The 14978-nt window shown below is 34.6% G+C and overlaps 1 protein-coding gene across 4 annotated transcripts in view; it reads right to left on the bottom strand.

Moving 5' to 3' along the window:
- The window catches only part of Duox (dual oxidase), a 934738-nt gene that overhangs the window by 855563 nt on the left and 64197 nt on the right, over positions 1-14978 (bottom strand). For all 4 annotated transcript variants that reach the window (XM_089595596.1, XM_089595599.1, XM_089595598.1 and 1 more), the window contains exon 2: positions 13936-14020. In XM_089595596.1, the coding sequence (XP_089451722.1) occupies positions 13936-14020 (85 nt within the window). The remainder of the gene's footprint in view (positions 1-13935; positions 14021-14978) is intronic.

Below are 14978 nucleotides of genomic sequence, written 5' to 3'. Positions count from 1 at the left end.
GCGGCAAATTTTAAGAAAAAAAAACACCATAACATTATAAATTGTGCTAAATTATATATTAACATAATTGTTGGTCCTGTTTTTTAGTTGAATTAATCTTATTCCTGTTACCATACAAAAGTAAGTTTTTTTTCAAGTACTTGATACAGGTTCAACTGTTTTCGCTTTTACTATAAGTATTTATTACTTCGAAATACTCAGCTCCATTATAAAATTATGAAAAGAAAATAATCAGTAATTTTTAAACATTGAGGTGTATATCTATACTTATGCAATCAAGTGACATACAGCTTACTTCTTTTGAAAAAAGTTATCATCACGAAACTCTTATAAAGCGCTTAACTACTTATGAAGCGCTCACCTTACAACATCAATTCACAGTATTACTCCCAAAAATGTGAACAATCAACAATTTTAGCATACATTTTCTTTATTTAATTTACAGCAAATATCGTACATAATTTTGACTACAACGGGTGTCAAAAATCTAAAAGATAAGCGCTTTTAAACATTAATATGTATAACTATCACGCGACGATTATTTTGGTATTACTTAAGAGTAATTAGGTTATGTTCTGATTGGTCGTTCGAATTCTCAACCTGACGTGTCCTTCTCTAAATGCAAGAGTATGAAAACCCCTTGCACATACCAATGCCTTTTTTCTTCCGTCAAGTGCTTAAAATAACTGTGAACGTTGGAGAATGAGTTCAGCTGTGTCTTTGAAGTGACTTTAAGACTTAATTTGGTAATTAAGCTGCATGTAAAAAGCATAAGTTTCAAGAAAATAAAAAACTTTGTACCATGACTAAGCTGTGTGAGAGAAGCTTGCGCAAACCAGGCCACTGCCGACTTGCCTAAAAAGTGAAACAAAGAAGAACTAGACTGAATGCCTACATTCTTTTATAGGTAGTTTTTAAAAAACATAACAGGAAAAACGCTACAGTAAAAAAGTACTTTTTCATTAAGTAACGAAGATAAAAAAGGTTTTTAAACAAATTTAGTTATTCAAAAAAATTTATCACTACTACGTACTAATGTTGTATCAGCGCGACTTATTGTTAGAGCCTAGGCTTGCGGACCTACACGGGGTCATAAATAGGATTGTAGGGTATGGTCTTGTAGGCAAGGGGTCTGCAGCAAGATGACCCTTGCTGTCTTAATGTAGTTAACTGCTAGTCGCACCCCCCCCCCCCGAGCGAGGATACAAGAACTATCTTTACGTGAAAGGACACAGTTCAGATATTTCTGATGCATCCTAGGCACTAACACTGCCGTTACGAGCAACAGTATATACAGCATGATATGTAACGGTGGCATTTCCCGAGAACCGCGTGTAGAGCGATTTTTTCTGACGCGAACCCCGTTGGAATTAATTTTTTAGGGCAAATAGCTTTTAAATGGGAGCCGATTGAAAATACGTTCCAAACTACCCCTAAATGGGGTTGGAAAGCTATAGCGCGCCCGCATAAACTCGCGACGTTGCCACATTGTTATTGGAGCTTAGTCGGTAAGCAGTGAGAACTATATCCATGTGCGCACGCTAGAGCGTCAGCTACTGCTGGTAACTTGAAGGTTGAATGTAAAAATTTTTACCTTAAGGTAAATATTGTCTGCTCCTTATGTTGTCAGTTGTTTATCCATCACGCGCTTACTGTCTTTCTCACTCTCATGTTGGACAAAAGCATCTTTAAATTTTTATACTTAAGTAATGTTACCTCGAATGAAAGTAAAATACCATATCAGTAGGGATTTGTCCACTCTACACGATAGTGTTTTTGCAAAAATAGTCGAGCTCTTTGTCAAAAATATTGTTGTTAGGTATGTCTTGCTTACGTTCCCGGGTATGTCGTCTGTACACGATTTAGAACGAGTCCATTCATAAATTGCAATAATCAAGTACCCGGGAAGTACCCGGCAAGTGCCCGACGAAGTGCCCGCCAAGTCCCCGCCAAGTACCCGGGAAGTACCCGCCAAGTGCCCGGGAAGTACCCGAGAAGTACCCGCCAAGTGCCCGGGAAGTACCCGAGGAAGTGCCCGGGAAGTACCCGGGAAGTGCCCAGGAAGTACCCGCCAAGTGCCTCGGAAGTACCCGCCAAGTACCCGGGAAGTGCCCGTGAAGTACCCGCCAAGTGCCCCGGAAGTCCCCGCCTAGTACAATACAGTCGGGTACTTCCCGGGTACTTGGCGGGCACTTCTTCGGGTACTTCCCGGGCACTTCCTCGGGTACTTCCCGGGCACTTCCCGGGCACTTGGCGGGTACTTCATGGGCACTTCCCGGGTACTTGGCGGGTACTTCCGAGGCACTTGGCGGGTACTTCCTGGGCACTTCCTCGGGTACTTCCCGGGCACTTGGCGGGTACTTCTCGGGTACTTCCCGGGCACTTGGCGGGTACTTCCCGGGTACTTGGCGGGGATTTGGCGGGCACTTCGACGGGCACTTGCCGGGTACTTCCCGGGTACTTGATTATTGCAATTTATGAATGGACTCGTTCTAAATCGTGTACAGACGACATACCCGGGAACGTAAGCAAGACATACCTAACAACAATATTTTTGACAAAGAGCTCGACTATTTTTGCAAAAACACTATCGTGTAGAGTGGACAAATCCCTACTGATATGGTATTTTACTTTTATTCGAGGTAACATTACTTAAGTATAAAAATTTAAAGATGCTTTTGTCCAACATGAGAGTGAGAAAGACAGTAAGCGCGTGATGGATAAACAACTGACAACATAAGGAGCAGACAATATTTACCTTAAGGTAAAAATTTTTACATTCAACCTTCAAGTTACCAGCAGTAGCTGACGCTCTAGCGTGCGCACATGGATATAGTTCTCACTGCTTACCGACTAAGCTCCAATAACAATGTGGCAACGTCGCGAGTTTATGCGGGCGCGCTATAGCTTTCCAACCCCATTTAGGGGTAGTTTGGAACGTATTTTCAATCGGCTCCCATTTAAAAGCTATTTGCCCTAAAAAATTAATTCCAACGGGGTTCGCGTCAGAAAAAATCGCTCTACACGCGGTTCTCGGGAAATGCCACCGTTACATATCATGCTGTATAGTCTCTAGAGTTAAACAGACAAGTAATTTGGAGTAACATGCAGAAAAAAAGTTAGAAAATTAAACTATTTATATCGGTCAAAACTGTTTTCTACGATAAATAGACATTTCTTCTGAACAAATTGGAGAAACTCCAGTTTTTGAAAGGTGATAAGACAAGTGACCTCTGTAGCTAAGATTTCTACTTCTCAAAAGTCAAGTCTGCTTACTTTAAGTTGGGTAAAAGGCAGATAACGCGAGCACATATAGTATAGGGTATTTTCCAGATTATTATAACAGTGTTAAATGGATTTCGTTGACGATAAGCTGTAAGAATGGGGATTAGAGGAGTTAATTTCCATTTTAAATGGTAATAATAAAAAAATTTACAGTATATTTGCATGCAGAGTGAGGTTAGGAATAAACGCGTAAATGCGTCTCAGCTGTAAGTACACGAAGGTAAGAAAGAAAGATATTGGGACTTGACATTTTTTAAATAGTTTAATGGTCCCACTATTTATTATGCCTTGACTCTCCAGTTTTTACATGGGTTGAGATCTCAAGTATGAGAATGTATCCAATTAAAGCTTGGTGCATTCAAATTAAGTTTTGGATTATACATTATACATTAACTGAGAGCTCGAGTTTGAAAATCATAATTAGTTGTTACCATGCATTCCTCTACAAAGTTAGAAATTTCAATTGCCCAGCTCTCATAGAAACTGAAAAACTAACTATTTCCCCTATTCACATCACACAGTACCATTTAATACTACTTATTACTGAAAATAATAAAAGTTATGGATTCCTAATCCATATATATGTATATGAATTTTTCTGGTACGACTTGAAATCTTTTGAGTACTTTAATGGTCTCACTATTCATAATATCTCAACTCTCCAGTTCATACATAAATTGAGATCTTAAGTATGAGAGTGTAGCCAATGAAAGCTTGATGTATTCAAATTGAGTTTTGGATTTTAGTTTATGCATGAGCTGGTAAAGTTAAAACATCATCATTAGTTGAATTCATACATTACTCTACAAAAATTTAAATATTACTGTCCCACCTCTCATAAAAGCTGAAAAACAAACTCTTTTCTGAACTTCCATCATACTGTAATACTGAGACATATCTCATGGCTGTAAGAAAAATAAAATTCTAGTGTTGGAATCTTATGTGCTGTTTTATTAATTACAGTTGTCTAGCCATAAGACATTTTTCTGAATTCATTAAGTATTATGAAGTCAGCTTTTTCTTTTGAGTCATCATAAAAATAAGTATGGGTAAAAAATTAAATTGTACACTTACGTTAAATTAAAAAAAAGTTGTTTGTGGAAATAAAGGGTGTATAAATGTGATGTCAAATATTTTTTACAAAAATATTGTTTGATTTGAAACGTATTTATAGTAAACACATAATTTTATAGAGCACAGAATCAACTCCAAGATTTTTTTATGTTTGGATGAAAAAGCCATCACAGAGATTAATAAACCATGAGGTCTTCGCAAAAATTTCTTAGATACTTACACAAAATTTGTGCACAACAAACGAGAATTTTGGAGTTGTGATGAAATAAAAGCACCAAAAAAACCAAAATAGATAAAGCCCACAACGTTTCTTCAGGTCTAGAAAACTTTTTGGATTTAAATGAAGAAGTTGCAACACTTGTAGTTGTGAGCGTTGTTCATGTTGCGTTGCCACCTGTTTTCGATTTCAGTAAAGTCAAGATAATATCAGTAAATATTCCGAAAAACGTAAAGGAGATTTCAATTTTTATTCGAGGTATGATAAGATTTTGGACCACATCTGACGATTTCGGATTTTTTTTGCTTCATTTGGATGTTACTACATACATTTACGTAGTTTCAGTGTCACTCGATTTCGTTTGTTTTTGAAAGTTGCAATCTATGAAGCTTAATTGTAAGTATTAATTGTTTTGATTTCATCAATGTTAAAAGAACTGTCGATATGCAGTCAGTATCTTGGTTATTACACAAGAACAATTGCATACAACTATATTTTACTATCTACAGACGTAAAAATTAGGTTTCCCAGATTTTGATGTCAGACTTAAGAGGAGAGAATTTTGTACTTAAAAGATACGACACAACAAAGTCTCTCATTACACGAATCTTGAGTGACGTCATATTACAAAAAGTTTTGTTTGATACAAAGTGCTTGACAGCACTTTTTAAGTAAGTATTTGTATTTCTAGTACTTATCTTGTTAATATTAAATCATACAAAGAATGATGTACAACTCGATGGTAATTAATAAGCATGAAAATAGTATAATTAAAGAAGTTAAAATTTGGAATTCCGGTATGTATAATTATATTAAGTAAAAAATTGAAATTAATACCGCACGTAAACTATCGGTCCTTGTTGATACAAAAAAATTTCTCAGAGAAATGAAGTTTCCATGGTTGATACTTACAAGGTTATTTTATAAAATTTTTTATGTACCAAACAAATATTTTTCCTACCTCGAGTGTTTCTGAGAGGGTGCTGTGCCCTCGGTCAGAAAAATAGGATTCACCACATAAGCGCCATCACACCGCAGCTACCTTAAGTCCCTCGGGTCTTACTTCGCAAGTCCCTCGCACCGCAAAATAGCCCTGGAGACGATGGCTCTCGTTCGACGAAAACTACTGTTTTTTACTGAGAGTGCAAGGTCTTTGCGCCTTTGGGACTCACTTTGTGTCTTAGGGTGAAGGTGATAAGCAAGCGCACAGTGAGCTGATGGACACTAAGTACCATATATGGATCCAAAATACGAAAAAATCGCGCTTAAGGCAAGCTTTTTTTACTTTGCGTCCATTGTACGAATATTACTATTTCTATATCAGAGTATAATATACAATGATTCTTTAAATATTTTTTTTTCAGTACACATACGCCCCCAACACACTTTCTTAAATAGCGTACAAATATTTTAACTGTAATTATTTTTGCAGTATTGATAGCAAAACATTCAAAGAGCTTGCCCAAAAGACCCGAGATATTTTTCCTCAGGGAAATTTAAATAAATTGTACGTTGAAAGGCAGGCTTCTAAAACAAACAAAGTTATTAAAGCTCGTAGAACGTTATATGATAAGTATAACAGTCTATAAGAGAAGTTAAGGAACTACGGAACGTTGGTTAAAACAAAACATGGCAAAGTAAAAGCTTACAAAAATAAAATCAAAGTAACTTAAATTTTTACTAGACTATTAATGTTATTATTATTATCATTATTATTATTACTATTATTATTCTTATAATAATAATAATAATTATTATTATTATTATTGTTTTTATATGAGATTAAGAAAAATTATTTCTTCAAATGCAAATTAAAAGTTATGTAAATCAGCGTAAATGTATCTATTTTTTGCAGAAAATTACATTGCAGATTTAGTCGTAAAGTCAGATGCAAATAATAAAGATATTATTAAAGAACCCAAGGGATAACTAGAAATTTTTGAGAAAACCTACTGCTAAAAAAATTGATCACTTATGATGTTAAAAATAGTGCTGATAACGAGGTACAAAAAATTTTTGGTACTTCTGAAAAATTAGATCTCCTAACATACACTGGTAAGTAGGAGTCTATACGGAAAAAATATACCGTAAAGTATTGCTTGGTTTTTATTTAGTTGAATTATACTAGTAATATATAATGATACATAAGAAATGAGTTCTATTTGAATTAAGTCTAAAATTGTTTTGTGTACATGAAATATCATCTTTAACTTGAGTAAAAGTTTAAGTGACATAACTTAAATTTTTGTAATACCTTTATATCAGTAATAGGCCTCTCATTGTTACCCAGGATTTTGGATACGATTCCCAGCTCAAAAGTTAACCTAAAAGATGTGTGTTCTTCGTTTGTTATGATCGGAAATGTAAGCCACTTTTAACTTCATTTCATAAGAGCAAAAAGTGGTCTTAGTGAATAACTTTGATTAAATAATTTCCTACAACTTTAAACAACCCAAGAAATACTTAGCATTTAATAAGAATTAAAAGAAATCTACATTAACACAAGAAGTGCATTCAGCCTTATACCGTCTTGTTTGACAGTTATAATAGTATTGAATATTTCTCGGTAGTCATCAATGATATTACTTATCGGTTGTCCAATCCAACTAAAGCGGTGGACGTTTGTTTTAAATCATTTTTTGCACTTAATATCGAGTATCCAAAAGCCTCTTATCATGTCTACAAATTTCTTAAAAGGTTGATATACAACTTACAAGTAGCAAGTAAAGAAAATGTTAAGGTTAAAAAAAAACTGAAAAAGAAAGAGGTAAAGACACTAAATTAAACCAATAAAATTTACGTTATATTTAAAAAACTTTAAATCTTCGATTTTTGAAAACGGATAGAAACATAAATATAGAAGAAGAAGTCATTAAATTTACTTTGAAACTATACAGTAATTCATCTTTTCCAAGAAATATTGTGGACATATTGATATCCCTAATTGCTGAATTTATAGATAAAACTTTGATTCCTCACATGAAAGAACAAATTCAGTTATTGTTTAATGGAGAATGTAATAAATTAATTACTTATAGTGCCATAAAAATTCTAGATAATAGTGAAGGTCATTTCACAAAATTCAATTCTAAACACTACAGATTTAAAGTATACAGAACCAATGGTATGTTCAATCTGCCAGAAGAATATGTAATTGAATCAGTTAAACAATTTCCCAAAGTGAAAAGTACATGCACACAACAGCAGAAATACATATATGCAAAAAGTATATCCTTGAAAAGGTCTTTAAAGATCTTATTACAGTTACCTGGTTTATTTTAAGCACTTCTAAATGAGTTACAAGACGGTACAATAATTTAAAATTTTGTACAGGGTGGTTTGTGGAAAAAAATTAAACAAAAATGGAAAATTCTATTTTCATCTCACTTTTCGTCTACTTCGATGATTGCAAAACTAGCAACGCTCTGGGTAGTGATGCTGGAGTTCAGAGAATCGGAGCAGTATATGTATGTATCCCCTGCTTACCAGAGTACATATCGTCTCATTTAATTATGATTCTACGTTAGTCTTTGCATATTTTAGTTGATAGAAAGGAATTTGGTTACGATTGGATCTTTTAATCGTTAGTAAAAGAACTTGTTGGATTAGTTGGAAAGTTAGATTAGTGATTGCTTCATTAATTTATATTTGTATATCAAATGTAAGTGTAAATAACATAAAAATCTTGAAATTTGTTACAAAATGTGTTACATTTACGAGATAGATACGATTATTGTTACGAAAGTAGACAAAAATAATGGACCATAGTTTGGAAAAATTTTTTTAATTTATCAAATTAATAATAAAATTATAGTCGGTGTTTCCAAATTTTAAACAATAAGTTTTAATAAGCATCACCATGCATACTAAGTAGAATTGAGTACCAAGCCAAAACTAATTATAACATAGGAAGATCTTTTAAAAATCACCCCATGCATGTTACTTCCAATTAAAGATGTACACTTTGTTGCAACTAGGCACTGTTTAAAAGTACCACAATTATGTAGTTGCAGAAATTTTATACTGTGGTAGATTGAAATCATAGTTTTTAATTAAGTTTCTGTCTAGGAAGAGCTTAAAGAGCTCTCAGATATGTAAGAACACCAAAAGTATTAATATTTGTACTACCTTAATGCATTATATGTATACCCTGTGCGTGTTTGTGCTAAAAAAGAAATGTAACTAAATAAAAGTATTTTTTCAAAATTTGATTTGAAAAATCAATTGCTGCGTTCTTTAAAGATATTTGATTCCTAATTGGAACTCCAGTTTTTAGAAACATTGTCATACGTAGCAGTTAAAAAAAAGTGCCACCTCAACTAGGACTTGAATCTGGAACTCTTTTCTTGCTGGGAAAGCGCGTTACCAATTTCGCCATCGAGGTCTCGGAGACTCCTCTTCTCAATTGCTACAATGTATACTTTGTAACGTGTTAGCCAGGGATTGCGACTAACGCGTATTGGTTTATTTATTTCTTTACAAAAGGACTTTTTATAGTGATGTTATTCGGGAGGGGATCGGGTCTTTTATATATAAATTGCAGCGCTGGATGCAGCAACAGGTAGTCTTATATAGCTTACAGATCTGAATAGCTCTTTTGTGTATATCAGGAAGTATTCTGTAATACTACTCACTCTGAGGCACTGTCCTGTTCCAGCTGCACTCAGCGCTACCCAACGAATTGAAACACAAGACTATGTATTAATTATAAAAGTTTATATATCTATATCAATAACAGCAACTTTGAGTACAACTTCGACGTTGCACACCACAAAAGCAACGGTCCGACGTCGTGACTTGTTGTACTGTACGTATATCCTTTGTTGATACTGAACTTTGGCGTTTTACCAGTATCTACGGTCGTAATAGGGGACTCGGGCTGACTCTAAAATTAACAAGGTAGGGTAGTTGGGACAACCACTTTCACGCACTATTACACCAAGCACCAACAATACATATTTCACATACTAGGATATGACTTCGGTGGAACGTTTCCTACGATCTTCAGCAATGCTACTAGCGTCAAGGGCACCAGGGAACCTGGATGACCGTGTGAGGGCTGACTCGTGTGTGTCTATGTGTGTGTGGCACTAGGTCTTCGCTACTTCGGCAGGCGAGAGTCTGCTGGGGTCGTGCAGCGCTGCTACGGTACTAACCTCGCAACGATCTCAAAACTCTCTCTTGTCCCGCCACGCAGGCGCACCGTATGCTATGCGGCTCACTACACACTATCAACCAACACAACCCTACACAGTAGTCACTAATACTTGGATTGCTCCCGAGACACCGACACCAACAGCTGCCGTTTCCAGATCCACTCATTCAATATAACACAAACGCATACACATCTCCAGAATTCCAGTAGGATGTTCGGGAGGAGAGTCAGGCCAAGCTTCGTAGCTACTCTTAACGCTGTGGCCTCTCGGCTTCACACAGGGACTCCGCACACTATAGCAAGCCATACGCAAGAGAGAGAGCTAGCTACGAGACTCCCGTCATTTATCGTCGGTGTCAAGGGTTCTGTGACGTGCTCGTGTATACTTCCGATTTGCCCCGTCATAACTTTTCAGCGATTTTTTCAGTCCAACACCTTGCTCATATGGCATGTAAGAATATTAAAATTCACTCTAATTTATCGATAGGTAAGTATTAAATGCGAGTAATTGAATTTATCGACATTTCCCATCTAACACACGATTGCCAAGGCAACTCAAATTTTTCAGTTAAAACTATAGTTTGTAGAAACATTGCCATACATAACAGTTAAAACAAGTGCCACCTCGACCAGGACTTGTACCTGGAACTCTTGCCTTGTCGGGAAAGCGCGTTACCAATTTCGCCATCGAGGTTTCAGTGACTCCTCTTCTGAATTGCTACAATTTATACTTTTTCGGCGATTTTTTCAGTCCTACGCTTTTCTCATATGGTATATAAGTAGTTTTCCTACGAGTTTGAAAAGTCTTTGTTTGCGAACCGAGAGGTTTGCGGCCTGAGTCGAATGCGAGGTCCGTAACGAGGTTCGTAAAAGAGACTTTTCGAACGAGTATCGGAAGACTGCTTTTTTGCCCGAGGAAGTACCAGCCTCCCAAAACCACCTGAGGGCACAAAAAATATTAGAATTACTAGCTCTCAATTGAGAAAAGGAGTTGCCGAGACCTCAATGACGAAATTGGTAACGCGTTTTCCTGGCAAGAAAAGAGTTACAGGTTCCAGTCCTGGTCGAGGTGGCACTTTTTTTTAATTGCTACGTATGACAATGTTTCTACAAACTGTAGTTTTAACTAAAAAGTTCGAGTTGCCTTGGCAATCGTGTGTTGGATAAGAAATGTCGATAATTTCAATTACTCGCATTCAATACTTATCCATCGATTAATTAGAATAAATTCTTATATTCTTACACATAATAATTCATTTAATTTGAAAGTAACAAATTAATGACAAATAAATGAATGTTCCAATTCATTTGCTTATTTTTTTTTTCAGAAATCGGTTAAAAGAAAAAAAGTAGTAAAATTCAAAATCTGTCGTGTGCTGCAATGACGATATTAGATGTTAAGTGGTGTAGGGAAATTGGAAGTACGTTAAAAGGGGTGGGGTGAAGGAGAAGAATCAAGCAAAATTTACTTCTGTTACACTTTTTCTTAAGGTCACCAATCTGAAATCGTTAATTTACTCCATAGGGCAGAACGCGCCTATAAAAGTATAACTTTAAAAACTGCAGTTTTTCTTCCAATTAGTATTGTGCTACAATAACAGGCCAGAGAAGATTACTCTAAGGCATAGAGTCTATCACGTTTGCTGGAAACTTCCGTCAAGGAAAAGTTTACTTAAGAATCTCACCAGTCCTTTTATAAATATGTTAGAGCTTAATAAAATTGACAAATAACAGTTTTTAGGGCTCACGAAAGTCTTAACTATACCAAAAGTCGTAAGAGGACAAATCGGAAGAAAAACTTTAAAGGCATCTAATGAATACAATTTTAGGCATGAAAAAACTGACGCACAACAATTAGCGAGATCGAAACAGCAGCGTCAAAATCGTCTAATGAAGAATCTACTGCATGATAGATCAGCTTCTAACTGTACCCTTACATTAACCTCTTGAATCGTCGAGATTCTAAAATAGGTAGAATATTTATTTAGATTACTGTTGCGATAAAAAATGTAGAGATTAAGCTCCAGGACTTTGTTGCTCTGGTAATTCATTTGTGGGATGAGAGAATAATTTTTTTTTAATTATAAATTTTTTTGTGAATTTTAAAACTTAAGACCTTTAAAAAAATTACCCTTTTCGTATTTAATACAGGAGAAACTGCAAATCAATGGCCCTTTAGAGCAAACGATTATTTTATGGCACAAGGAACGCACGGCACTTTTCAGCATAATCATATTTTTTTCACTTCTTACAGCTTATTATTTGACCTAATAAACTGTATGGGTTTCGAACGAATATGTTTTTAAAAAGATGATTTTTTTTCTAAGAAGTGTCAGAAATAAATGTAAAATTTTTAACTGGAAACGTTTCACATTGCATGTCAACACACTACTGTGTTCTATTTAGTGAGTCTCGGTTGAAACCAAGCCGGGGGGCCGATAGTATCTTATAAAGTATCCTTTTCTTAAAAAAGAAGTAAATTGATTTTATAGAGTATCTTACATGCTTTGGTGACAGCCAAAGAGAGGTAGTAATGAATATAGCTACGATTATAGTTTTAGTAACAATAATAATATTTATAAGGATAATATTACTGTTATCAATATTTTGGAAAAACTACAATAATATTAATCATAATAATAATAATAATAATAATAACGCGGCATCCGTTGCGAGTCATTATTTTCTCTTGATTATTAATTCATTTGATTTAAAAGCTACTTGTATTTGGCATATTTTTGCATAAATAATCAAAACGTTACTTGCATTTAAGCCAATACGCTTTTTGCAGATAGTCGTCAGAAAGGAAATCGACTGTCCATGCCTTGGAGATTCAAAAATTCTATTACTCGTGTTGGGGGAAATAGTATGAACTCTTTTTTTCGATGTCTGTGCGTCAAAAAGAGAGGAAAGGGCCGTAGCTGGGTTTTCTATTTGTAAGTGTAATAAGCAGAGATAAGTCAATAATGTACATCACTAGAAAAATAAATGTTAGAAGTTGGATGACTTTTTAGAAAGTTAGCAATATTCTTTAGTTAGGTAAACCGTGGTGAAAACTTTTATTTATCGCTATTGCAAATTATGTTTCAGGAATTAAACCTGTATGTATTTACTTTAATATCTAAGCTAATTACTCATCCATTCGATCTTAGCATACATTTTTGAATCTTGAATTATTTTTCAGGCTAACTCTACTAACGAGTATAACTGTTTCTAGCTTAACTTTTGTACTTTTTAATTTTGTGAAGACATTTTACATTCTGGGATTAAAAAGTATTTAGTTTGCTCTTCATTCCTCATCAATGTAAGCCAGTGTGCATAGGTGTTCATATATAACATAGTCATGTTCGATCGTGGCGTAGTAGCTACAAGTAGACTCGCAGCTGATCTACCCTTTTTGAGATGCACGTTGGTCCCTTGTGTTGAATGTTTTTAAATTAATGATTGAGAAATTAAGAAAGGGCTAAAAAGGGATTTAGAAAGGTTCTTAGGAATTCACGTGAAAACATAAATAAAACTATTGAATTCAAGAGAAAAGAATGAAGAGGGTTGAAAGATTTTAGATGTATATTAAAATTTATTTATGACAAGGATCAATGATCCAACTGGCAAAAGCATAAATGTACATGTAATTTGACGCAGGGTAAAGGATAAAGCAATATGATGAAAGAGTAGGGGTCGGCATATTAAAACAACAAATGAAGAGAGCATCAAACGCACAGATCTACGCAGACAGTAGTGAGAGAGGGACTACAAGCAATAATTGTAGATAATTGTAAAAAATAACAAGTGTAAGAAATCTGTTAATATAATGAAGTGTTTAATTTTTAAAACAGAGGACACGAAAGCCTAGCTATTAGTTAATGTTTTGTAATTATATAACTTAAAAAAATATACTAACATATGTAAAATTTAAGCTAATAACTCGAATTTGGCTGATTTCTCGCGAGCCTAATGTTAAAATTAGAGAACTTTTTTCATCTGCTTAGTGACTTCTAGGAACCCTCAGATTTAAGAACTTAATAGTTATTATATAGAATATGAATGAGAATTTTCATCACAATCTGATTGTTATTTTCTTAATCTCATAAACCTTCTGAAGCCATAACCGTACTACAGGAAATAAAGATTTTACCCTTTAAATATAATGTCCGTAGCAGATCAATTAGAAGGAAAGAAATGTATTTAAAAAAGTTGAGTATACTTGCCTACGGAGCCCCACTCAGGGTGTACAAGGTTATTGTACCAACCATCATACCGCTGTTTTTCCATAGCCTTAAGGGAAATCTCTGCAATCATAATACATAAATTTTGTTAGTAAAAAATGAACAACATAATGAAATTTTATATATTTGGATTTGAAAGTTGCATAAAATGAGAATCGACATTGTTTACCATCCACTCGGTCTATTTAAAATAGAAAAACTCTGTGGATAGTGTCATCTATCTTATCTATGTGTTGTTCCTATATTTATGTACATAAAATGACCAAATTTCTGTTAAATTAAGGATACAAGTTAAAAGCCAATAGATAAGCGAATGAAATTCAAACAGTATCAAATAGTGAAAAAAATGTCATAAAAATTTACAGTTAACAAACAAATTTTACAAAGTATTGCTTTTTGGGTGAAGAAATGTGTGTTAATAATACCACTAAATTATTGTTATTGTCAGCTGATTACAGACTCAATGTAAGTAGGTGGATGTATATATTTACAGATGTATGTGTACGCACAGACATTTGCTCTTATTTATTGAGTATATGTTCGATATTAAGTGGACTGTATGTGTAAAAAAAGGTGCCAGATGATCCAAGCTACTCGTGTCTAGTCATATATCAGGATATAGGAAACAAGAAACACTCAACTTTCTAACATTGCGCAATAAGCAAATTTTTGATTGATGTAAGCAATAATATATGGGCTCAGCAATGCGTCTAAACATCAGCATAGCAATGACTTACGCAAGTACTGCACATGTACTTAGTAGTAAGCAGAGCGAGAAGCGTTCGCAAAGCTAGTTACTAAATAATAATATCGATAAAACTGCCTCGCAGAGCAGATAAGCAAAGGTACTATATTTATATCAGAAGTATTAATAATTCGTGTAATATAATGTAGAAGCAATCATAAAGGTAGAATCAGAATTGATTGTTAATCTCCGCAAAGGAATGATATCATCCAGCAAGGTACCTATCGATAAGGTAGGAAACTTCAATTTTCTGCAGACTCACCTTAAGGCATCTCA

Source organism: Copidosoma floridanum, unplaced genomic scaffold (genome assembly GCF_036245765.1).
Source record: "Copidosoma floridanum isolate Cflo_tuat_1 unplaced genomic scaffold, Cflo_Japanese_pri ptg000026l, whole genome shotgun sequence".
Classification (NCBI taxonomy): domain Eukaryota; kingdom Metazoa; phylum Arthropoda; class Insecta; order Hymenoptera; family Encyrtidae; genus Copidosoma; species Copidosoma floridanum.
The sequence above is the reverse complement of the archived record's forward strand: the minus strand, read 5'-3'. Positions and strand labels throughout refer to the sequence as shown.